General features: G+C 43.4%; 1 protein-coding gene across 1 annotated transcript in view; it reads left to right on the top strand.

Annotated features, from left to right (window-relative positions):
• Positions 1 to 1,087: 1,087 nt before the first annotated feature.
• The window catches only part of LOC148511925 (inter-alpha-trypsin inhibitor heavy chain H3-like), a 185,317-nt gene continuing 158,797 nt past the window's right edge, over positions 1,088 to 27,607 (top strand). The window contains 3 exon segments of the mRNA XM_088482492.1: positions 1,088 to 1,177; positions 13,760 to 13,777; positions 19,060 to 19,226. Of these exon segments, the coding sequence (XP_088338618.1) occupies positions 1,088 to 1,177; positions 13,760 to 13,777; positions 19,060 to 19,226 (275 nt within the window).

Here is a 27,607-nt window from a genome sequence, read left to right as displayed (position 1 = left end):
TATTTATTTTAAAAAAAAAACACCATTCTTTTTGGCAGGATTCTACTATAAGTATTTCTATGCACAGATTATTATGTGCTTTCTCCAATGGGAATCAATGCATACTTGCCTACTTTTGAAAAAGCATTTCAGGGAGATTGTGAAAACACCAACTAAGAGCGCGCGTTACAGTGGACGTGTACTGCTATATCTGGAGGTGTGTCATAAAATTGCCTTACATCCACATGTAAACTAGCCCAAAAGCAGTCAGTAAGATCTATTTGTGTTGATGAAAATACACTGATACTTCCAGAAAATGCATGTAGCCATAGGGATCATTGTGCTTTATAACCACTGCAGGGAAGTAATACTAAAGATCCCATTTGAATGTATATATCTCTGGGTTATTTTTTAATATAACAACTTCATAATGGGAGCATTGGGCAATCAGGGAGATTGCTAGACTCTTCAGGGAGACAAGGAGATTGCTACTATTTCAGGGGGTCTCCCTGACAATGAGGGAGAGTTGGCAAGTATGAATCAATGAGGCTATCTTACTGTCCATCACCGTTATCATGTCGTATTTGCATCTGTCCTATAACTGGGGCAAATTTAATGATTACTTTTCATGCTTATGTTTGCAAAACTGCTGCTAGCACGGCCCAGATTTGAATCGTCACCAATATGTAGGAATGACATTTCCCATTCTGCCTCGTACTAAACTCCCAAGATGCCGATGGCTTTGCAATTGCACATTTGCGTACATTCACATTTTTAACATATGCAATGTGAAAAACCAAAATGTGTTTTTAAGAGGGACTGCACCCCTTTCCCCTTATTACTTTTATGGGATACTTAATTTTGTGGGTATCCTCTTAAAATGGCTGTTTGCGGAGGATTGCCCAAAAATTTGTGGTAATAAATATGTCCCACATCTATGGTTCCCCATGCAGTACTAAGGAATTATCAGTGCAAACAGGGGGTGTTGTACAACAAACTTATACATTTGACAGAGATGTGCAATATTTAACCTTCCATTAATAATTAACTTATTTTCTGCTGTTCTCTATAATACTTTGCTATCAGACAGACAAATTATATTCCCAAAATGGGTCCTTTCCTGCAGATTTACACTGTCCTATTCTGTCTGTCTGCTGTTACTGGTGACTATCTGATAGAAGGACCGAGAAACATCCAGGTCAGTATATATAGTTATATACTGTATATACGGTATGTCTATTAAATAACGAGGCTGATTAAATAACTCATCTTTATTTATTGGTATTACATATTTAATGTTTGTCCCGTTCAATATATTCCCCATTTGCACTAATACATCGCTGTATTCCTGTTTTCCACTGGTGGAAGGCATGGAGCAAATTCATTTCTGTTAGTTGTTTCAACATATCTGCCATTTTCTTCTTTACAGCATCAACTGATTCACAATGTGTCCCTTTAAGCACTGATTTAACTTTTGGGAAAAGATAAAAGTCACAAGGTGCCAAATTGGGGGCGAATATGGAGGATGTTCAAGTATAGTAATGTGATTGTTGGTCAAAAACTGCTTCACAGAAAGTGCTATGTGAGTAGGCGCATTGTCCCGGTGAGCAGGTGCATTGTCCCGGTGAGCAGGCGCATTGTCCCGGTGAGCAGGCGCATTGTCCTGGCGAGCAGGCGCATTGTCCTGGTGATCAGGCGCATTGTCCTGGTGAAGAATGAAACCATTTTTCCACAGTTGCTGCCGTTTCTTTCTGAATCTTTCTCTCAGCTTTTTCAAAACCTCCTTATAATAATGCTGGTGAACTGTTGTGCCTTCTGGGACCCATTCTAGCAAAATTACGTCCTTGATATGGAAAAAATGTTACTAAAAATTTCAAATTGACACGTTGTTCAACTTTTATACTTAGCATTTTTTCGGCACTCTACAGAAAGCACAACCAAATTAAATGGCGACTCACAATCAACTGAACGTCATAGAGTGTTGCTGCTTGTCATGCAGGTTCAGACAGGATCAAGGTTACTACGTATGCAGTTAGAACCGGTTCTGACTGCTTTGTTTACTAGGTGGAATCACAGTCTCCTTATTTTATAGATTTTATTTTATTTAAGAATGTAACATCACATTAGGGGGTAAATTTACTAAAGTGAGAGTTTTTAGAAATGAGTTTTAGAAGAGATGTTGCCCATAGCAACCAATCAGATTCTAGCTATTATCTTCTAGAACAGTGGTTCCCAAATGGGTGCCGTGGCAGCCTAGGGTGCCGCGGGGCAGTTGTAGGGGTGCCTCAGGTTGGTGTTCCAAGATCAAATCAAATTATTTATGGTCCATGTGATAGTCAAAACCAGTACTGATAGCTATTAATTACAGTATAAAATATGTGGGCAAGCAGAAGAACAAACCTGTCCACCACCACATAACTGAACCTAGGAATGACAGGTAAGCACAATTTACTTATTTTAATAAATTTTGCAGAAACTTTTGGCCTAGGAGTGCCGTGAAAAACATTCTGCTACTATAGGGCGCCATGATTCAAAAAAGTTTGGGAACCACTGTTCTAGAAGGTAGAAAGTAGAATCTGATTGGTTGTTATGGGCAACATCTCTTCTAAAACTCACTTCTAAAAACTCTCACTTTAGTAAATTTACCTCTAGGTATAGGAACAAAAAGGAAGAGAATTTTGGACCGTTGCCATTTCCAAGATGCCCTGAGTAAAGCTACACAATATACCACCCCTGACCCCTGCTTCCCCCGCACAGACACACTTGACTTCTTAAATTATTATTAGATTTGTAAACCACATACATTCTAAAAATATTACTATAAGAATACATAGCAATAACATTAACACTTTCTACAGGACATGTACTTGAAGAAGTGCACATGAAAAATTTGATTTTTACTGCAGGTAACCAATGTATCTCGAAACATACACTTGTCTCCTAACTTCTGGGAGTTATTATATTGATATCAGTGGATGCAATTAGTCTCTCAGCTATGAAAAAATCCGGTTACTGGAGCTACTTTATTTTCCAGTCAGTTTCTAACATTTGTCCACCCCCACGATCCTATTCCGATTTTACAGCCAGGTCTGACCCAGCAGTGTAAGTGCACATGTGTGAATGTAGAGGGAGCAGGGCCAAAAGGCAGAATAATCCTAACTGATCCCTCTTTGCTTCCCGGATCTCCCTTCTATAGGAAGGAGTGATATCTCCCACATTACCTACACAATGTAATGGATAGCCCCATGAGTATCAAGGAAAATTAAGTAGCCTTTCTCATCTTGGTCGTAGATATATTTAAATAACACACACATACCTGTAATATTTTATTTTGGTGTCTGGAGCATGAAAACAATGTGACAGCAGGAAATGCAAATGGGCTACCCCACATAAACCTTCTGTTTACCTGTAGGTACCTGATTACTTGTAGTGAGATGCAATGATTAAACAGTCCTTTCATTTTCTTAGTATAGCTATGCCACAATGACCAATGCAGTCTATAGCTTCTCAAAGCAAACTCAGATATGGACTGGGGGGGAGGAGAAAGCAAGGGCCAGGCACCCTAAGAGAGATCACAGCAGTGTCGAACTGGCCCACAGGTGTACAGGGGAAATCCCCGGCGGGCCCCACCTCCTCCTCCAGGGGTCAGGTACCAGATTTTGCGCTCACATTATACATTGTTACTCTACTAGAGGGTCAGTTACTTCATGGAGCAGCAGGACCATAGATGAACATGGGTGCTTGGTTTGTTTCTATGAAAACTGCAGCAAGGCTAGCTCGCCTGCCACTCAAAGTAGGCCGTCCTGACATATCTCTGTCCACCCATTAATAAAGAGGCACTGATCTTTGCAGGCTGACTAGGTCTTCTCTAATGGTTATCCAAGTCCCTCTGTGGTGGCTGGCAAGACCCCTTAAGTTTGGGCCCCTACCACTGGATCACATCACCCTTTAGTGTCATTTGGTACAAGCAAGTTTCATATTATTACATACTGAACTACATACTAATGGTAAATATATAGAGAAATCATGAAAATAGGATATCATACAGTAATATAGTTCACAAGGTACTGATCTGCAGAGTAGTTCCCACTTCAATAGGAACAATCATTGTGAATACTAATAACTATCACCAATATATTTTGTGACCACAAGATACAACAGGCCTGATTCATAGGTAAACCCAATGTCAATGTCAGATGCAGTGGGGAGACTTCTTACAAATGTGCATGCGCTAAAGGTGATTGGTTAGCGTCGGCCCTCACAGAGAGGATTTAATCGCAAAGTGAGTGAATGGTAGTCAGTGTTTGGAGGATGCAGCTGGAGAGGCCTCTGTGTCTTAGGTTGGTACCAGGAGCCCACCACCTCCTATGGGAAGGAGGTATGGTTGCGAAGAGGGATCCATTCAGATCTCCTACGCCCCTATGGCAATGCACAGAGGCAGATGCGGCTTCTAATGTGGCTACAAAGTCCTTCCCATTTGGAGATCTGTGTGTCCCAATGTGCAAGGAGTGAGACGCCCACTGTCTGCGTCCGTAGAAGTTGAAATAAAGTTTTGTGTCCTGCTAATTGCTGCCACATCAGGTATTTAAGGAGACAAGACCTCTCTCCCATTATACCCCTCTGCAGAAATCCCTATGGGAAGAAGCTTGCTAGGGAATACACAGATTTGTCTGCAATTCCCAGCTTATTCAGCATCATCCATTGTTATTCAGCATCCCTATAGCCGCTTATTGCTACATGCTAAGAGCCAGCGGCACTCTGACACCAGCGCCGAATCCTCAAGCCGCCCACCAACAGCAGAACACATTTTTTAAGGCAATGTATATCTATTGATAGATTTTCTAGTATATAAATGTGATATAATATATACAATAGTGCAGAGGTTCCCAAACGCAGTCCTCGAGGCTCCCCAACAGTTCAGGTTTTAGAGATATCCATGGTTGAGCACAGGTGATTTAATTAGTACCTCAGTCAATTTGATTTAACCACCTGTGCTTAACCATGGATATCTCTAAAACCTGAACTGTTGGGGAGCCTCGAGGACCGTGTTTGGGAACCTCTGCAGTAGTGTGTTAAATGCATTTTTACTAGATTTGTTATATGGCTTTATTTTATTTTATATATCTGTCCATAATAAATTTTATATTTTGTAATTATATGGGCACAGTTGCACTTCTTTATTGGTTTTATATCCACAGCGCTGTTCATGATTATTAGTGCATCTTTAGACGCACAATCAAAACTTGCACCAGCCCTATGGTAGGAGCAATTTATCAGTCCGAATATGGTCTCTGATGTGAGCTGTTTACACACACACAAGCATACTTACACACAGAATATACACACACACGGTCACACACAAGCATACTTACACACAGAATACACACACACACTGTCACACACAAGCATACTTACACACAGAATACACACACACACGGTCACACACAAGCATACTTACACACAGAATACACACACACACGGTCACACACAAGCATACTTACACACAGAATACACACACACACAGTCACACACAAGCATACTTACACACAGAATACACACACACACAGTCACACACAAGCATACTTACACACACGGTCACACACAAGCATACTTACACACAGAATACACACACACGGTCACACACAAGCATACTTACACACACGGTCACACACAAGCATACTTACACACAGAATACACACACACAGTCACACACAAACATACTTACACACAGAATACACACACGGTCACACACAAGCATACTTACACACAGAATACACACACACGGTCACACGCAAGCATACTTACACACAGAATACACACACACACACGGTCACACACAAGCATACTTACACACAGAATACACACACACGGTCACACACAAGCATACTTACACACAGAATACACACACACACGGTCACACACAAGCATACTTACACACAGCATATACGAGGTATGTCTATTAAATAACGAGACTGATTAAATAACTCATCTTTACTTATTGGTATTACATATTTAATGTTTGTCCCGTTCAATATACTCCCCATTTGCACTAATACATCGCTGTATTCCTGTTTTCCCCTGGTGGAAGGCATGGAGCAAATCAATTTCTGTTAGTTGTTTCAACATATCTGCCATTTTTTTCTTAACAGCATCAACTGATTCACAATGTGTCCCTTTAAGCACTGATTTAACTTTTGGGAAAAGATAAAAGTCGCAAGGTGCTAAATCGGGCGAATATGGAGGATGTTGAAGTGTAGTAATGTGATTGTTGGTCAAAAACTGCTTCACAGAAAGTGCTATGTGATCAGGCGCATTGTCCTGGTGAAGAATGAAACCATTTTTCCACAGTTGCGGCCGTTTCTTTCTGACTCTTTTGGCTTTTTCAAAACCTCCTTATAATAATGCTGGTGAACTGTTGTGCCTTCTGGAACCCATTCTAGCAAAATTACGTCCTTGATATGGAAAAAATGTTACTAAAAATTTCATATTGACACGTGGTTCAACTTTTATACTTAGCATTTTTTTGGCACTCTACAGAAAGCACAACCAAATTAAATGGCGACTCACAATCAACTGAACGTCATAGAGTGTTGCTGCTTGTCATGCAGGTTCAGACAGGATCAAGGTTACTATGTATGCAGTTAGAACCGGATCTGACTGCTTTGTTTACTAGGTGGAATCACAGTCTCGTTATTTTATAGACATACCTCGTATACATACATCATGCACACAGCATACATACATATATCATACACACAGCATACATATATACACACACACACACACACACACACACACACACACACACACACACACACACACACACACACACACACACACACACACACACAAGCATCTATCTTGAACAACCAGAATAAAGAGGTTCATCTCATCTGTAAGATAAATTGTTACATTATTTCAAACTGAAAACCTGGGCTTTATGGTGCTGCTCACACCATTTGCTTTAGTGTTTTTATCCCCAACACATCCTCATCCAAAACAATAGACATGTGACTTTAAAGGATGGCTCCCCCTTAAAATGTAATATGCCAATCTGCTATTTCACTACAATCAGGTCGGCAGACATCACACCACACACTCACACATCCCACACCTACCTCGCCGCCGCTATAGTCCATGTGATCGGAGCTGCTGCTTGCCGTGTGTAGCACCTCCCTCTGCCATTTCCTGTGCAGAAAGCCAATCAGAGCTCTCTGAGGAGCAGCAGCCAGCAGCACCGTCTCGCCCGCAAGCGAGTGGCCCGTGGCCATTGCAAACAAATTTGGTCTTTGAGGGGGGGTTTCTGGGTACTCAGAAACCCCCCCCTGCGTGCACATATGGGATGGTAATACATGGAACGGTGAAATACTAAAATTGATGTTAAAGAGACCTCTTACTACAACAGTGATACTTAAGCAGCGTATATGTATGATATACCATAGTAATAATTAAAGAGGATCTCTTTGCAGGGACACACAGGCAATGTGTATGAAGGGTAACCTATTCTATTAACAGTGTTTTTTTTCTATGAGGAAAAGTGATCAGTACTGATGAAGGGTATGTAGTTAGGAAGCCGGCGGTCGAAATGCCGCCATGGGACTGTGAATTCCCCACATGGGACTAATGATAGGCGTCTAAATACCGACGCCTATCATCAGAGCCACGCCGAAATCCCGACGCCCGGCATACCGAATGTAGGTATGCCTGGTGTCAGGACCTGTTAACCGTGGGAAGGGGGGGTTAGTTTTAGTGACTCCCGGGGAGACTTAGGGTTTGGCACCCCCCGGAAGGGTTAGGATTATGCTAGGGGAAAGGGGGGTTGGGGTCAGGCACCCCTGGGGGGAGGTTAGTGTCAGGCACCCCCCCTGGGAGGGTTAGGTTTAGTGTGCGGGGAGAGGGTGTTGGGTTTAGGCACCCCTGGGGGGAGGTTAGGATTAGGCACTTGGGGGGGGGAGGTTAGGGTTAGGCACCCTTAAGGGAGGGTTAGGGGAGGAAGAGGGGAAGGTTAGGATACTTACCAGGTGCCGTCGGGATCTTAATCTGCTGGACTTCCGGCGTCAGTATTTCATCCGCTGGGCTTAAGTCTGGCGGTATGTCATACCAATTCCCTGATGAAGGTCTTGTAGTCAGGCTGGTGTTTCCTTTTAGGTAACTGGAATGGACTAGTCTGGTGATACATGTTCCAGGAAGGAGTGTTCAGTACCCTTGAGTTCCATCATAACAAATCAATATTAATATAATCATTATCTGAAGATATAAAGTATGATATAATTAAGATTTCAGTGTTATAGTAGTTGGATATATATGAATATATATGATAACCTTATATATAGGAATGTGCAGGCTCAGATTAGTTTGGATCTTCCCACCAAATTTGGATTTTTCCCGCAAACCTCGGTTCTAAGAAAGAGGCAAAACATCATCCTTTATGGACAAACATAATCTTTCTTGGACAAAAGTCCAGTGACTACACAGACCCATTGCAGAGTGACTGACAGGAAGTGACCGTTTGGGGGTGGTGACGGGGGAGTGGTCGACGAAACGCAGGCATGCCAGTGCGCTTGAACGCCGTTACAAGGGCATGCATAGATTAGCCATTTGCAGTTTGGGCTTTTGCTGCGTGCGATGAGGTTAGCAATTCCTGAGTAAGGTCAGCCAGTGTGCATGAGGCTGCAATTGTACTCTATGTTACTGGTGGCTTCGCAGACTTGCAAAGTATTATGGATGTGTATAAGGTAAAGTGGGCGTCCTTATGTTTGGCTGCGACAGCATTGCGATTGCAATCATTAGCATATTTTCACAGTGAGACTGCATGCGTAATCGCAGTTGCGATCGCAATAGTGATCCGTAATGAATCAGGCCTCTAGTCATGAAGCAGACTAGTTTTGGTTTCCATCACAGCCAAGTTCCAGAACATGAGCAACCATAATAGAATGTGATTGCAAGCCCTGCATGATTCCTGTTCTTAGTGGTTTCTAGGGAGTTGTCTTAATACATCCCATAAATTGGGGAATCTCCTCCAAAGAGAGCGATGGAGTTGTTGTTTTTAATTGATTTTCGTTATACTGTATATCTTCATTCTTCACCAAAGAATATAATTTCCTTTCCGTCAATGATTTCCCCTAAGGATAAGAGATTCTTTGTCTATTTTGTTTTTGGAGGACCTGGCTTTATTTATCTAATGCTGGTTGTCATATGTGAAATTGTTGAAGTGTAGTACAAAAAGCAATTCATTCATGTAGGAAATCATGAAATTCACAGAAATCCTCTATGGCTCTGCTTTTCCCATTATCGAGGCAAAGCAGGGCCAATTACCGACAACATGTATTAAATATACTTACCTCTCCGGCGAATCGCACTTTATCTCTCCAGTGGTACCTGTCCCGTTATTAAAAAAAAAAACTTTATTTTTATTTGTAAGCACAGTCCCTGGCTGCATATTCTGACAGCTAGGGTCAATGCTGTGTGGTGCACCAATGACAGCTGCAGTTGTCGGAATGGTTAGTGCCACTGACTGTTCATACATTGCCACACCAATTTTTTCTATCACGGTTGCATGATAAAATACCACTTGGCTCACTCGTTTTACATGTTCCATTCTGTGACATTTAAAGCAATTGTTCTTGGGTCTTTTCCTTTGACAAAAGAGTGGATCTCTCCGCATTAGTATCAGTAGATAGGTATGCACTCTTGAGACTGCAGAAGCTTGGCCCGTACAACCTCTGTTGATCCCTTGTTTGCACATGACTCCATAGCTACTACTAGGAAATTCTCTGAATCCACTAAGGCCCGTATTCAATTTGAGCCGAGCCGTGTTAACTTAACGCGGCCCGGACTTAACGCTGCCTTCGCCTGTTTTCCAGGCGTTATAGTATCGCACGCATGCCTGCGTATCCCCGTTTTCAATTTGAAAGTAGGCGAAAACGGCACTCGGCGATACTTGGATCGGCGAAAACAAACGGGAATTTTTGGGAAATAATTGTAGGACCCCCCTAAAGATGTCCAGACCTCGGGGATTACTATGGGTACCCCCGTTTTTGCCTGCAGAAGAAAGTCGGGGTTTTTAAATAGCCGCGGCTGGTGTTTTTTTTTCCCGACATTGAAGAAGTGATGCAGAAGAGCATGTCGCTTTTTTTTTCGTTTTTAAAAGTGGTCCCATCAAATTTGGGGTACATGAAAATGGGAACTAGCATATTTTTAAGTCCCTAAAGGTAATTTTATAAATTCTGCAAAAATACACCTACCGCTACTCTGCGCAATAAAAAAAATACCTGCCACATATTTGGGGACCCCACCAGTATTAATTTCGTTAGTTTGGCTTTTTGTTTGACGATTTTTTATTTTGTAACACCCAATTTTTTTTATTTTTTTTTTGGGGTGTCCCGATTTTTTTTTTTTACCTTTTATTTTGCAACATTTCATTTTAAGGGGGCATTCCCAAAAGTACAGGCTAGTTTTTATAAGCCTACACCCCAAAACCCCAAATCTAAACTTTATTTCACTTGCTATAGTTAATTAAAAAATTATCCCTGTTTTTTAAAAATGACCCTTGTCCCCATTTCCGATAAAAAAACGGGAATTTTTGGGAAATATGCCTGGAACCCCCCTAAAGATGTCCAGACATGGGGGATCATTATGGGTACCCCTGTTTTTGCCTGCAAAAAAACGTTGGGTTTTCAAATAGCTTTTTTCCTGCCGTGGCTATTAGAAATCCCGACTTCCTTCAGGAGATAAAAATGGGGGTACCCATAGTGATCCCCCATGTCTACACATCTTTAGGGGGGTCCCTAGAATATTTCCAGAAAATTCCCGTTTTTTTTAACCTGTAAAAAAAATTTGTAAAAAGTTACAAAAAAAATGAAATAAGGTCCCCCCCCAAAAGCCAAACCAGCCCCAGGCTTGCCAGCCTGTGGTGGTTTCTAAAAATACGGGGACCAAAATGTGTAGGGTTCCACCGTATTTTAGAAACCAACACCAGGCTGCAGGGACTAGTGCTGGTTTTAAATATAGGGGGCAAAAAAGACGTGGGGCATCCCCTATATTTAAGTCCAGCACCAGACCCAACCGACTGGGGTGTAATGCCAGAGCCCGGAGACCCAATCACCGGGGCTCCAGGTCCAAAACATTACACCCCAAGTCGGCCAGCGCAAGCCGGTGATCTCGGGGGAGTCGGGGACCTTCCAAAAAAGGGTCCCCCCTCTCCCGAGCACCACAGACTTACGATGAAGCCTGGGGCTCATCCCCATACCCCTGGCTTGGTGGGTATGGGAGTAATAGGGGGGCCAAATAATGTAACACTATTGTACTTTACAGTGGAACTACAAGTGCCAGCATGCCTGCCATTTTGCACTTGTGGAACTACAAGTGCTAGCAGACATGCGGCACCTGTAATTCCACTGTACAATAAATAATTAAAAAAAGACAAAACACACATACCGTGACAGTATAACTTTATTACACACACCTACCCATTCTCACATACTTACCTATATCAGATGAATCTGTCCCCTTGTCCACATAGAATATCCCAAAAACATGGCCCTGCAAATAAAAAATCATACTCACCTATATCCTGGAGCTAGTCTCCGCAGTAATCCACGTACTTGGCAAAAAAAAAGAATGACTGCACGAACTAGCTATGACGGCACATCCACGGAGCTGGCAGTCCCGAGAGCCAATCAGAGGCCGAGCTGACTGTAGAGCGGCCGCTGATTGGCTCCGGCTACTGACAGTTCCCACGTGGGCGAGTCACACCACGTGGGAACTGTCAGTACCCGGAGCCAATCAGCGGCCGCTCTACAGTCAGCGCGGCCGCTGATTGGCTGTCGGGCCTGGGGCTGGTTTGGCTTTTGGGGGGAGACATTATGTCATTTTTTTTTGTAACTTTTTACAAATTTTTTAAACAGGTTAAAAAACAGGAATTTTCTGGAAATATTCTAGGGACCCCCCTAAAGATGTGTAGGCATGGGGGATCACTATGGGTACACCCATTTTTAACTACTGAAGGAAGTCGGGGTTTCTAATAGCCGCGGCAGGTGCATAAATGCGGCTTTGAATAAGGTGATGCAGAAGAGCATTTAGAAGTTTTTGGGGGCAAAACAACTATGGGCATCAAATTTGGGGTACTTGAAAATGGGGTTCAGCATATTTTAAAGTTGCTAAAGTAACTTTAAAAAATTGTGAAAAACCCTCCTTCCTCAAACATCTGCAATCAAAAAAACACTTGGGGCATACTTGGGAACCCCCCCAGAGTAAAGTTCGCTATTTTTTAAGTTTGTACCCCAACTTTTTTTTTTCCCCACCTTTTTCAAAGTAAATTTTTTGGGGTGCCCTTAATTTGTTTTTGTTTTGCTTTTTGACACAGATTACCTTTGGGGGACTGTCTGAAGGCTGCACGGGGGTTCCCAAAATTTTGCACCCCAAAACCCCAATTCTGCTTTTTAACGCCTGCCATTCATAGGCGATACTTTACAGCCTATTACATTGCATTGACTTAACGCCTAGGCAGAAAGTCTTTCAAATTGAATACGGAGGAAAACGAAAACAGGCGATAATTATGTCATCGGCGGTAAATTACCGCGAATCCGGACTTTACGCCTCAAATTGAATACGGCCCTATATTGACAAAGTTCATGCCTGTTCCTGCCCTGTACACAGGGCCGGATTAAGGACTACATGGGCCTGGAGCTGAAAATGTTCGAGGGCCTATTATAAGAAGCAGGGTAGCTGTGACCAATGTTCTTTGGGTATGGCCAGAGCCAAGTACAGCCCCACTGTCTCCCTAAATACAGAAAAATATAATTTTGTGAGTAATAATAATTGTTTAATACTTATGATTTATGGCAACTGTGTGGGCAGCTGGTCATCATCATCCTGCCATGATGATGGGCCTATTTTTATGTGGAGGCCTGGAGCTGTAGCTCCATCCGCCCCATTGTTAATCTGGCCCTGCCTGTACATTGTCACCCTTACTTGTAAATAAAGGACTTTTCTGTACTCACTCAGGTGCTTTGATCCCATGTCACTGTAGCCATGTTCTTGGTATCTTTAATCTGATGGCCTGGGAGCCTTGTGGCCTGGGTCCATAAACAATTAGTAGACCCAATAGATGGTATAGATGGTTGATTACTTAACCAGGTCTTAGGTTTATCAACAAGGCAGAACAGGTTTATAGTTAATGCAACAGGTATGTTCAACAGGTACACAGAGCAGTATATAGTGTATGTACAAGATACAGCCAGGATCATATAGGGGAGAGCAGGTTGTGTGTAACAGGTGGGAGCACACAGCTGTGCCTGTACATACAGTGGTGGCAGTGGAGTATACACACTGGCTGCTGTACAGGCAGCGACATTGCGGTAATGGTGCAGTGAATCTATGTGAGGTCACAGGCTTGTGTAACAACGTATTACTGTGAAAATACTGGAGAATCTAAGGGGCATGTTCTTCCAGCATGGAGGACAGAGCTGAGTACGTGTGGACATGCAGCACATGCGCAGTAATGCACAAGGACAGAGGTAGTCGGTAGTCTAAGGGTCTTAGTGCCCGGACAGAAAAAAAAGAGCAGGGTGCTCTCTCCTTACAATTTCCCCCATGCGCATTATAGTAATTTCCTAATACCCTGTACACTGTCATTTTTTTACATTTGCTATGGCTGTTTATATTAAGAAAAAAATGTTACTATCAAACGTGAGGCTAAAATTATATATGTACAATGTGTGTATATAATATATATATATTTATTTATTTAATACTTCCATTTTATTTGTTTCATTTATAGAAAAGAAGCACTGACAAGGTAAGACACATACTGTACTTAAAGACTTAAATGCCTCTAAGGTAAGGATATTGGAAATATTGCAATAATAAATATTTTACTAGTATTTTAGACCCACCATTCGCCGGGTGACAAGCATGGAAAATGCATATAAACTTTGAACTGCATACGTAACTGTAGCTATTGTTTATTTATCTTCCTATCTCTCTTCTCTCATTTTACACTTTCTGCCGTCCTCTCTTATTCCATCTCCCTCTGGGCCTGATTCAGAGCCACTCGTAAGCGGCAGCTCGTTCGCTCCAAGCGATGTTTGGCCAACTGTGCATGCGTACGGATCGTTATACGCATGCGCGAACCAGTCAGTGCGGTCGAAATTCATGTGCTCGCAAAATAGTGAATGCCTGCTAATTTGAGTGACAGAATGAGGCGTATGTGGGTGGTAACAGGGGAAGGTGCTTGTAAACGGGGAGTGGAGATCCGATCGCAGGCGTGCTTAAAGGTCAAAACGGGTGTTTTATGGGTGTGCATAATTAATACAGCAGCGTCATTGACCACGTCACTGGGTTATTTTATAGCCAGAACTGCTCGCAAAATTGTGGTAGCAAAAACCGACCACAAGAATAGCGAGCAGTTCATACCCTGTTCGATGTACTCGATTAATCTAATAAATAGCGGACATGACGTAGGATGCGAGCGGCCAGGGGGCGTAGTTTCCCAAAAAACGACCGCAAGTTTTGTTCGCTCGTTCAGACCTAGAGGCGTGAACAGACCGCAAACAGCGAACGGTTCATTTGAATAGCCACCCCTATTTTCAGGACGAGCGAGCGCTAATTGCGTCCGGCTCTGAATGAGGGCCTCTGTCTGTTCATCTACAGTAACTGTCTTTTCCTCTCTTTCCATGTCTTTCTCTCTCTCTCCCCCCCCTCTTTTATCTATAATCTGTTTAATATATGTTACAAAATGTATGTTTTTTATAACCATATCACCCTCCTAAAAATGCATTGAGTTATTTTTACATATTTATACATTAGATTATTTATACAAACTTAAGCCTCCAAATTGTTTATGTTATTTTGTACTTCCTGAAGACGGGGGGGTAATAACCATGATTCGAAAAAGACTCAAAATGATACTCTCATGATTGCCATCTTATTATTAACTAATGGTATTTTTTTTCCAAAAGACTGAGAACCAACTTTAAATTGGCAGCCCCCTTATATACGGTATAACCCTACCTGTTTTGCCTATTAAATGATTTTTAAAACATCGGGCAAATGCGACGGAATTTCACCAATACCTTCAAGTTACTGGCTGACATTTACCCCCTAGTGCAGTGGTTCCCAAACTGTGCGCCATGGCACCCTGGGGTGCCTCGGGATACTTGCAGGGATGCCTCAGGTAGGTAGTCCAGCAACAATCACATTATGGTCAATGTAATGTAAATATGTGGACAACTAGAAGCACAAACCTGTCCACCACTACCACATAACTGAAACAAAAAATTTGTTGATAAATGAGGCCCTATCACTCACAACAAGTGATAAAACTCGTTGCGAATGATAAATGGTGTTCCAGCCAATCAGTTCCCAACTGTCATTTTTCAAACACAAGACAGTTGGGAGCTGACTGGGCTGGAGAATCAATTATCATACGCAACTAATTTCATCAATCGTTGTGAGTGATAAAACTCATTGATAAATGAGACCCTATGTATGACAAGTAAGCACAATTTACTTTACTACATTTTTTTCTGAATTTCTCAATAACAAATGTTTGGCTTAGGGGTTCCGTGAAAACATTGTTGATTAGTAATTCAAAAAAGTTTGGGAACCACTGCCTTAGAGCACAGATTCTCAAACTCAGTCCTCTGGACCCCAAACAGTACATGTTTTCCAGGTCTCCTCATTGAATCACAAGTGAAATTAGTAGCTCCACCTGTGGATCTTTTAAAATGTGTCAGTGAGTAATGAATACACCTGTGCACCTGCTGGGTGATCTGTAAAACGTGACCTGTGTGGGGTCCTGAGGACCGAATTTGAGAACCTCTGCCTTAAGGAGCACATCCACTAGCAGACTGTGAAAAGACTGCACAATTACGACATTGTAATCGTGGAGTCGTTTCACAGTCTGTGCTGTGCCTACACTGAACGATCAGTCGTTCAGTGTAGGCACCCTCCCTCATCCCTGAACATGGGCAATTTGTCATTATCGGCAGATTGACCAGGATGTTCAGGCGATGATAGATGTCAAAAACGATCAGCAGGAGCGCGCATCGTTGGTCATTTTCAACATTTTCTTGGCCGATTTGTGAACGATTAATGAACAATTGAACGGCAACAATATCGTTATCGTTCAATCGCACATTTCAATCGGGTAGTGGATTCCCGCCTTTAGAGAAATAGCTCACACTGTGGTAACATGCAATTTACATGAAGCATGTAAATGACATATACCAGTGGTTCCCAAACTGTGCCATGGCACCCTGGGGTGCCTTGGGACACTTGCTGAGGTGCCTCAGGTTGGTGGTCCAGTACCAAATCAAATTATTTATGGTAAATGTAATGTAATTATGTGAACAAACAGAAATGTAAACCTGTCCACCACTTTAACTAGCTAAACCTAAGCAAACAGGTAATTTACTATTTTACTAGATTTTTTTCTGAATTTCTCAATAACAAATTTAAACTTAGGGGTGCGGTGCAAACATTACTGACACTCTAGGGTGCCGTGATTCAAAAAAGTTTGGGAACCACTGCCCTAGGAGGTAAATTTACTAAGGTTCATATGTGCCTTCTATTACAATCTGCTGGACATTGCCGGGGGGTTGCTGCCCAAAAATACAGGATTTGCAAAGCGCCAGTGATACCCATAATTGTTTTTCTGTCTAAAACCTTGTTGGACTGTCCCCTATATGAGACTTCACTGTCAAATAGAGGTATGAATCCACCCTCAATCTGATTTAAAGCACTGCACAGATCAGTTTGATCTGTGCAGGCTTTGTTATGTTTAAAAGAGAAGAAATGCAGAACATAACATAGCTTACATTCTAGACTAGGAAAAACATAACATTTACATGAAAGCTACATTCATTTAACTCTAATATTGGTTAAATAGAATGATCAAAATCCATTTAGGTGATGTATTTCCTGTTCTGTCCAGGAAGAAAAAATAGGGTGAATGTGCAAAGACTGAGATGGCCTCTTTCAGTGTCCGTACATGCTGCAATACCACCTGGTGCCTCTTTACATGCCAACATCGGCAGTATCCAGAGCCGTAACTAGACTTTTTGGTGACCTGAGCCAGAAAGAGCATTTGCGCCTCCCCCCACTTTAAAAATAGGGACATAAGTCATGCACCCAAAAAAGGGGCGTGGCATAATGGGTAAAGGGGCATGACAAATCTGATATGTCCCATACGATAATGAAAGGGTACTAATCCCTTTTTTTTACCACTATTATCCAGGTGCCACTACTAAATACAGTGTGAAACCAGTGGCTGCAGTGATGATACACAATAGTTATGCAGTATAACTCACCAGTTCTAGAGGTAGGAGAGCTTTGGTGACGCTGCACCTGCAGCAAGATTTGTCGGTCAGAGCAGCCGTGCACAAGCCTGGTGCCGGCAGTGTAGATCACCACCTGCAGGTATAGAAAGAGCGCTGCTTGTAGTGTATATGCAGCAAATATTAGCGGCAGGGAGATCTATGTATGTACCCTGTGCTGGCAGCTGAAATCATCAGCAATCGTACTCGAGGTGTGCTGGTAACACCTGGGTCAGGAATCTGTGGTTGTGTTCAGGGCTGCAATCACAAATTGTGGGGCTCCGTATACATGTAACAGACAAGGCCCCCCTTATCCTCCCCCACCCTGGCCTGTGGAAACAAAGTTCAAACATTTTACAGTATGATGCCTCTTCCCACATGACACACATACATACTCACACGCATGTGTGTAACACGTACATATTTGTAACATTTATAGAACACCTATACTTTCAGAAAATTGATTTGGACACCAATCCTCTTATACGGCATTCATGCACTTCACTTACGATCTCCTTGTCAAACAGAAAATTGACAGGCACCGCTGAACAGCGCCCCCTGCCCTGCGGGGTGCTGTGCCATGGCACATGTCGCACCACCCTAGTTACGACCCTGGCAGTACCATCTACTTGCACCAGTGCTTTCAGAATCTGAGTACACAAACACTTCTGTGACATGCCCAGGACCCCCCATAACACGCCCATAACACAGACCATCTCCATGTGCCTGTTTAGCCATCTCTCAGTCACCGCCCAGGAATGTCCAGTCTTCTCCAAGATATCTCTGATACTGTGGGTGACAATGCAAAGGCGCCTTTGTGCGTACTTGGGGATTTTCATACCCACAGTGGCGGAACTGTGGGAGACAATGGAGTCAGTTGCCACTGGGCGCCAACCATGAAGGGGGTACCTCCTCCTCCATTGACCCCTGTAGCTCCTCCTCTGTGACCACCTGACTGCATGCTCTGGGTCGCGGACGTCGCATGCCATGTGACCGCGACCCTGAGCCTGCCCGAGTATGGAGCCAGGAGACAGTGCGGCCGGGCCGGGTCACGGACAATGTATATACATACAGCGTGGATGCGGCTGATTTCACTCGGGACTGGAGTGGACAGGACTGTGAGTCAGCGCGGTGCCGACGGCTGTCTCTGCTGGGGAGCAGCAACGTCTGAAAAACATACTGTAGTAAGTGTGCACTGCCACTGCAAGCTCTATGGGGGTGGGGTAAGTGCTGGGGGAGAGGAAGGGGGAGCACTCCATCCAGATTCACAATTCAAGCAAGATAGTGTCTGTATGATAAATCAGATGAACCTGGTCTTAAATGAGGGGAGGGGGCACTAACATTTATCTTGCCTCCGGGCAACCTGGATGAAGTTACGCTACTGCATACCCATGTATTAGCAAATAATCACTGAACTCAATCAACAACTGCATTGTGTGCGATTCAGAATCAGGCATATTGTGTATAATTATAAAGTATATTATCCCCTGCCCTACATTATACTTCCCAGTTATCTGCTCTACATTCCAAATCCCACACAAACCACAGAGTTTATGTCCCTTCCAGCTTATATCGCCCTCAGTTATCATAGGATTCAGATAAGTGAGCAGTGAGATCATTCTGGAGCTGGGTAACATAAAGAAAGTGAATTGTTACAATCAGAGTATAAACCTCCCAATTCACACAGAAAGATGACTGTGCTGTGACTCCTGCATATGGTAATAATTAGCTCCAATTAATGTAACTGTTCTGTGTTATGCAGCCGGTGGATGACATTGAAGTCTACAGTATAGATATCAGCAGTAAAGTGATATTACGCTTTGCCCATAATGTCATCAGGAGCAGAGCCGTTAATAGAGCCAACGTGTCAAAGGAAGTCTTGTTTGATGTGGATCTGCCAAAATCAGCTTTTATAACTAATTTCAGCATGTAAGTACTGCGAATGTATTATGTACAGTATCTATATGTGTCTATGTCTCTGTATACTATAGTCATAGTTAAACTAAATATATTAGAGATGTGCGGGTCCGGTTCTCAGAGAACCGACAACAACCGAATTTAGGCGTTTCGAGTCAAACCGAGTCCGAGTTCGGAATCACTTTGGGGTAAAGAGTCAAACACAGTCCCGGTTCGGATCATCCCACGGTTCGGAGCTCGGATTTTAAAACCAAACTCGGGTTTGGATTGCATGTAAACAGGTCAAATCAAATGACATCATATTAGCTGTTTTTTATTTATTTATTTTTTTAAATACAGATTCAAAACCAAAACTAAAACACTATAAGGTGGTTTTGCAAACCAAAACCAAAGCACAAAGATGAATCCGGATCCAAAACCAAAACCAAAACACGGGGGTTGGCTCACATCTCTTTTATATATAAAAAGCTACATTATTTAAACAGTATTGATACTATAGGAGCTGGTAGGCATATAACTGTTGATGCCCTAAGACAGTGTTTCTCGAACGCATTCCTCATGGAGCTCTAGCAGTGTATGGTTTCCATTGTTCCTAATTAGTGCACAGGTGTATCATTAATGGCTGACACATTGTCTGGGTTTTTTCAAAAAAAGGTTATTCAGTTTAAAAAGCATTTATTTAAAAAATAATTAAATATTTTATTGAAAAAAATGTGTATCGGGTGTCTCGCACCACCCCATGTCCATAGTGTGGTACCCCAGATTTTAAAAGTATTCCTCGTTGTTAAGATAATTATGTAGCAATATGAGTTGTGTTTTATGAAACTGTATACATATATAGTTATATAATAAAATGCTTGTTATATTATATGTGTGACCGGCCCCCTTGGGAGTTATGGTGTCTCCCACCTGGCAGGCACTGTTGGTGTTGAGGGGACTCTACCAGCTTGACTTTGGCAGGGGAGTCCGGTCTGTACTAGAGACACTGGATAACTATCATTAGAATAACTGACGTGTACCATTGTCCCGGACAGAGGCTATAAAAGGGACTGCCCATCTGACAGTTAAACTGTGCTGTGGCACAGAGAGTAGAGGGTGGATCGACGCTGGATACCTTACCTTAAAAATCTGCCGCCATCCGAATAAGAGGAGCGACTGCTGGTTGCCAGGCACATCGGAGCAGCGGGGACTTCCTGTGAGCAACAGAAGAAGAGGTGGAGCTGCCTAACTGAGAGGCGGGTCGGGACTGTGGCCGAATGCGGAGACCTGCATTGAGGAGGTGTTGCAAAGAGGTGGTCACTATCCCAGAGTCAGTGGCTGTCGTCGACCCAACAGGAGTGGTCTGTAACCAAACAAAAGCTCACAACACCCAGCCCAGTGCAGTGTTACTGCAGTGTCACCTAGCTGACAATCTACAACAACATACTTAGTTAACACTGCAAGGGACTTAGGGCCTGATTCAGAGCCGTTCGCTATTTGCGGTCGTTTGTTCAAAAACAAGGGGTGGCTATTCAAATGATCCGTTCGCAAAATGCAGTCTGTTCACACCTCTAAGTCTGAACGAGCGAGCAAACCATACGCTCGTTTATTTGATAAAAACGCCCCCTGGCCGCTCGCACCATACGTCATGTCCGCTATTTATTAGATTAATCGAGTACATTGTACAGCGTATGAACTGCTCGCTATTCTTGTGGTTGGTTTTTTCAACCGCTATTTTGCGAGCAGTTCTGAGTTAAAAAAAACCAAGTGACGTGGTCAATGACGCTGCTGTATTAATTATGCACTCCCTTAAAACGCCCGTTTTGACCTTTAAGCACGCCTGCGTTCGAATTCCACTCCCCCGTTTTCAAGCACCTTCCCCTGTTACCACCCACATACGCCTCCTTCTGTCACTCAAAATAGCAGGCACTCGCTATATAGCGTACAAACGATTTTCGGCCGCACTGACTGGTTCACGCATGCGTACTAAAAACCGTACGCATGCGCAGATGTGCGAACATCGCTCGGAACGAGCGTACGGCCGCTAGCGAGCGGCTCTGAATGAGGGCCTTAGGCCCTCATTCAGAGCCGCTCGCTATTTGCGGTCGTTCGTTCTAAAACAAGGGGTGGCTATTTAAATGAACCGTTTGCTAATTGCGGTCTGTTCACGCCTCTAAGTCTGAACGAGCGAGCAAAACTTGCGGTTGTAATTTTGAAAAATACGCCCCCTTGCCGCTCGCACCATACGTCATGTCCGCTATTTATTAGATTAATCGAGTACATCGAACAGCGTATGAACTGCTCGCTATTCTTGTGGCTGGTTTTTTCAACCGCTATTTTGCGAGCAGTTCTGAGTAAAAAAAAAACAAGTGACGTTGTCAATGACGCTGCTGTATTAATTATGCACTCCCTTAAAACGCCCGTTTTGACCTTTAAGCATGCCTGCGTTCGAATTCCACACCCCCGTTTTCAAGCACCTTCCCCTGTTACCACCCACATACGCCTCCTTCTGTCACTCAAAATAGCAGGCATTCGCTATATAGCGAACCAACGATTTTCGGCAGCACTGACTGGTTCGTGCATGCGTATTAAAATCCGTACGCATGTGCAGATGTGCGAACATCGTCAGAACGAACGAGCGGCCGCTTACGAGCGGCTCTGAATCAGGGCCTTAGTGAGTCAACACATTGTGGTACCTGATACAGATAGTGTCGCGAAAGATAGCAATAGGAGCATCCTGATTTCCTCCAAAAAGTGACTTATTCGGGTGACAGCCCAATTTTCAGTAATTTATTGAGACAGTCTTTCAGATATATCCAATTACTGAGAATTATTAGGAGACTTTGGGCCTGATTCAGAGCCGGACGCTCTGACCAGAGCGCTCGCTCTGAATCAGGGCCGGGCTACCTAAAATTGGAGCGGCCTCTTGGACACTCGCATAGCTGTGGGTTACCACCCACAGCTTATGCGAGCGTCCATGATGATGGTTGCGATGGTTAAGACCATCGCGACCATCGGGCTTGCGATGAGACCCTATGGTATGGTCTCGTTGCCGCAAGCCCTGGAGTGATTTTGGCTGTATCAGAGCCAAAATCACTCCCACTGACATCACTAGTGATGTTAGTGGGGCCGGACCCAGACGGTAGGCGTTCCCATGGGAACACCTCCGTCTGGCAGCCACGCCCCCCGGCACGCCCACCAAAGGGGGCATGCTGTCACTCATCATCGACAGCACGCCCCCTTTGGTGCGAGACCCCCGAGCGACGGCTTCCCCGTCGCTCGCCGGGTCTCGCGCATGCGCACGACGGAGCAGCCTCCATCGTGCGAATGCGCATTTGGGTACCATCGACCCACTTGCGAGCATCCTGCGCTCGCGAGCGGGTCTGAATGAGACCCTTTGTTCTAAAAAGGAAACCCCCTACCTGTAGGCTACTGTTTCAGGAGTCCTCAGGTCTCCATAGAAGCTACATTATCTGCTCAGCAATAACGCACTGTTTATTTAAGGTTGAAAGCAGATCACAGGACAGCCTGCACTATATCCTTGAGCATACCAGCTTCACTGACTGTGCGGAAAGCTAGAGTCTAGCCGAGATAGAAACAATTAGTAACTATGTTGTTCTTATGTACCTTCACTGATTATCACTACAAATGTTGCCAAATTCTATTTGACCAGCAGCCCAGGACAGGATTAAAGTGTATAATGGAGCATACACACGGTCAAATTTTTTTAGATGAACGATTGAACGATTTGAATGATTTTACCAAAGTTTTGAACGATTTCAACGATTGAACGATTTTTGACTGCATTAAAATGAATGGAATCGTCCAAGTCTGACTGCAAACACATCAGATGTCAGATATCGTTATCTGACAAACGGGAACGCGCATCGTTCATCGTCCATCGTTTAGGCATGTCAGATATGTCAGATTTTCCTTCAGATATGAACGACTGAACGATTTTTAAATCGGTATCATTCAGATCTGAAGGAAAAATCTGACTGTGTGTATGCACCATAAGTCTTCATAGTGCAGCCTACAGAGGAAAACTAGGACACTCAACGGTGGTTTTCTTGGGAGTCAGTGAGATCAGTTATTTGTTTTTATCTACAATTTCTTCAAGGGATTCAATTCATCAAAGCAATATTTGTACACCAACGATACAGCGCAACTGGCCAGCAACTGGTAAATTATAAGGACTTGAGTTTTCATAAAACATGTTATAATTTTTATGTGATAGTCAAAAGTTAATTGTATTGTGACAGGGTCAGCATAATTCCACATGAAGTAAATGTGGAATATCCAGATCTCCCAGGTTTGGCAGAGCAAGGCATTAGGAGTGTGTAAATGTCCAGTTCAGGTGTTGCCTCAATCAGTGCCTGGAAAGGCAGCTGATTACAGACACCTCTGTGAGGCTGGTTTCAGAACTGCAGAGACCCTGGAGAAACTGAGCCTGACAGTGAAATAGTCACCCAGCTTATAGGCTTGGGGGTGACTAGTGTTAGGGTTCCTGGACCTGCGAGTCCACTGAAGAAATATTGCTGTATTGGTAGACTTTTTATGACATCTTACCTGTGAAACTGCCATATCCTGTGTACCTGCCTGTGGTGAGCAATAAAAGCTACTGATGGATTTTACCCGGTCTATGTGATTCTTGTCACAGTATTTACTTACTGTGCTGAACTAACCAACTTTGGCCCTCATTCAGACCTGGACGCAAGTGACCGTTCGTACGTTCGGCGTACGTTAAAAAATATTTAAATTCAAGCACACGCTCGTATTTTCGCTCGCAGCCAAACATCCTCCCCAAACTCAAGCGACCCCTCCTCTAACTAACGAGCGTGCCAAATACCGAGCGTACATCCCCGAAGTGGCTTGAAGGGAACGCACGCACTAGTACTACCCGGAAGTTGGACTGTCAGATTTCGATTAACTGCTCGTTTATTCTGCCTACCTCCCTCAATCGTTACATGCCAATCAATATATCAATTAGCTTAATTGTGTTTTTTTATTTTTTTTAACACAATGCAATAAACTTTATTCATGTCCGTGTTTGTGTTTACCCGCAGAATACGTACGGCTTAAACATTCGCTTTTCATTGTCAAAATACATGTTAGCCTCAATTAAATAATTGTTCTATGTGTTTTTCAGGCCGCATATTTCCCGGAGTTCATTTCTTTATGTAAATTTGCTTACGCATGTCACTGCATCAAGCCTATCATAAGTCTCAACAGATTTCTGGCCCTGTCGAACACATGACTCATACACTAACCAATAGAATTGCTCCTGTTAATTACCCAAATACATTAGCCAATCATAAAATTTTGGTGCACTTTATCAAAAATGATTTTTATGAAAAACACCATTGCCATCATGAGAGCCTCCGCATTCACCAGGCGCGAGCTGCTGGTGCTTACGGAGGTGATGGATAGGCGGATCACCAGCCAGCCTCCACCCATCACCAACTGCGAGAAGCGTTCCGCATATGCGGAGGTACATATCGCCATATCGGGCAGCTGGAGCGCAGGTGGTCGGACCTGCAACGGCGGACGCCCCGCTTGCTGGCATGCTTTCGCATGCAGATCGCAGAAAGTAAGTTTTCTGGATTGTGGATTTCATGTTTGTCTTTGTGGCCCTAACTGCGTGTGCATGTTTTCCCTGTATTTCATATTTATTCATTCTCCTCATATCTGCATGGCCATGTTTTCCCTGTATTTCATATTTATTCATTCTCCTCATATCTGCATGGCCATGTTTTCCCTGTATTTCATATTTATTCATTCTCCTCATATCTGCATGGCCATGTTTTCCCTGTATTTCATATTTATTCATTCTCTTCATATCTGCATGGCCATGTTTTCCCTGTATTTCATATTTATTAATTCTCCTCATATCTGCATTTTTTTTTTTTTTTGGGGGTGGATTAGAAATTGTTTTGTGGCGCGGATTTGTGTTGAAAATAACCACAATTTGTTTCACATCTTTTAGGGGCCCAGCGAAGACTACGCCATCAGCGTCCGGCCAGACGTCGCTCACGGCCACTCTCCCCAACCCCCAGCCAACACTCCAACTCCAGTCATTCCCCTATTCCCCACTCCTCCCCAGCCTTCCTAGACCCTCAGCCTGAAATTTCGGGCCTCCTTCCCCTCCGTCCCAATTCCCCCTCTCCTCCAACCACCCCTCTTAGAATGACCCCCTCCCCGGAGTCGGTCATTACCCCGCCCCGATCTTTGGGGAATGGAGCCACCTCCGAGGAGGACGATGGAGGGCCTTCCGTAGCTGGCGTTGGATCTTCTGGTATGTTTTTCTTTGCGGTTTTTTATCGACACAAACTGTTTGTATGTAATCATGTGTGGTTCCTTTTTTGGGGGTTTTTGGCTACACTTTTGGGGATTTTGGCGATTGCCTTTACCTGTTACTGCTGTTTTCCACATACACATATCACACCTGTCGGAATTTGTACATAGGCCTTGTATTTTTGGCCTACACCATTTTAGTTTGATGTTTTTTAATGCTGTTTTTTTTTTTTTTTGGGTGGAGTTTGGTTTTGGCTTTTTTTTTAATGTGGTTTCACTATTGTTGTATTAATCCCCACACTTTTCTCACCCACAGAGGAACAGAGGCGTCGGGCCGAATTATCCGCCTGTGTGGCCCAGATGCACAACAATATAATCGGGGTGCTGGTGGTCCTTGACCGTATGTCGGTCCTCCTTAGGGATTAGTTGTTGTTTTTTGTCCCATTATGTAAATAAATTGTAATTTTTGAAGTAACGTTCTGGCTCCTTCGTTTTTTCTAAAGCACAGATTGTTTACCCTGACATAAGTAGACTGTTCCGGCAAGGATTTCCATTTTTTTACACTAAGAGTGTGTGTTGTATTATTATGTCAAACAGCCACAAGAAACACCTAACAGTAACAATCTGATTTCCCTTTTTTGGTGTAGTCACTATTAGATATTTCTACATTTTACAGGTTCCTAGTTGGTGTGCAAGCTGTTTAGGCCAATCTTACGAAGCAAAATGATTGTACAGGCTTCCTTTTGGTGTTGGTTTGGACCCTGAAAAAAAAATACATTTTTGCTCAACTGGCGTCAGTACTGGATTACCCCTTAGTCAAATGTAACGTGTGTGAACCTGGTTACACTTGCTGGTAACGTTCCAAAAAAGGTACAACATTTCACTCTCAAAACATTTATTATCAACATAGCTGAAAAATCAAAGTGGTCACTCACAAACAAAACACACAGTGATAATCTCAAATACAACACATACCAAAAAAACCACATCACAAAACAAAAAATCAAGAACTGGTTGACGAAGGACCATGCCAACATGATTCCACAAATATGGCGTTGCAATAAGGGTTCTAGAATATATCCCCAAAATGTCCACATACAGGTTTTGTAAGGGTAGCAGGAAGTAGTCATCGTTGGAGTGCCAAAGATTATGTTAAAAAACAGAAGATGGAGAAAAAAATAAACCAAAAATTAGATGTTCTCAAACAAACCCAACCACATTAGGTATCAACACTGTTTTTTTTCTAATAATTACCTAAAAAATCTGGCCACCACATCATCGCGTATGGCCCCCCCACATTCTGACCTCCGACCAACCTTGGGGGGCCATCCTCAGGTAAGGCATCCTCTGGCTGCATTGGGACACCACTCCTTATGGCGATGTTGTGAAATATCCCACACAGGACCACAATTTTCGAAACCATATCCGGCAAATACATGAGCTCGCCACCAGAGCAGTGGAGGCATCTGAATCGGCCTTTTAAAAGGCCGATACAGCGCTCCACCACTTGCCTGGTGGCTGTAAGTGCAGAATTATACTCACTTTGTGGCCCTGGTGTGGGAGCCAAATAAGGAGTAAGCAGCCAGGGCGTGCAAGGGTAGCCACTGTCTCCTGTGAAAAAGAATAGTCAACATCAGGCTCACTCTGTATGAAGCTTAACATTGTTATGTACTAAAGGTCTCCACTTACCCAGAAGCCACGCATCACCAGCTTGTAGGTTGGTTAATTTGTGCCATATTCCTGATTGCCGGATGACGAAGGAGTCATGTGCACTTCCTGGTAATTTTGCATTCAGGGACAGGATCTGGAGGGAGGCATCACATACCACCATTACATTGAGGGAGTGATAGTGTTTCCGGTTTCTAAATATTGCCTCCAGCCGTGCTGGAGGCTGAAGTGGTATGTGAGTACCATCCACAACCCCTATGATGTGTGGGAAGCCAGCTATTTGGTAAAAATTGGCCTTGGTCACACTAAGGGCACCCATATCCAAAGGCATTTGAATAAAATGATGGAGGTGCTTGAAAAGTGCCTCCATCACTGCCCTCAGGATCCGGGAAAAGGAGGATTGTGAGATGCCCGCCACTATTCCCACCATTGTTTGGAACGATCCTGAGGCA

Source organism: Taudactylus pleione, unplaced genomic scaffold (genome assembly GCF_031769625.1).
Source record: "Taudactylus pleione unplaced genomic scaffold, aTauple2 ptg000289l, whole genome shotgun sequence".
Classification (NCBI taxonomy): domain Eukaryota; kingdom Metazoa; phylum Chordata; class Amphibia; order Anura; family Myobatrachidae; genus Taudactylus; species Taudactylus pleione.
This window is presented reverse-complemented; position numbering and strand designations above follow the sequence as displayed.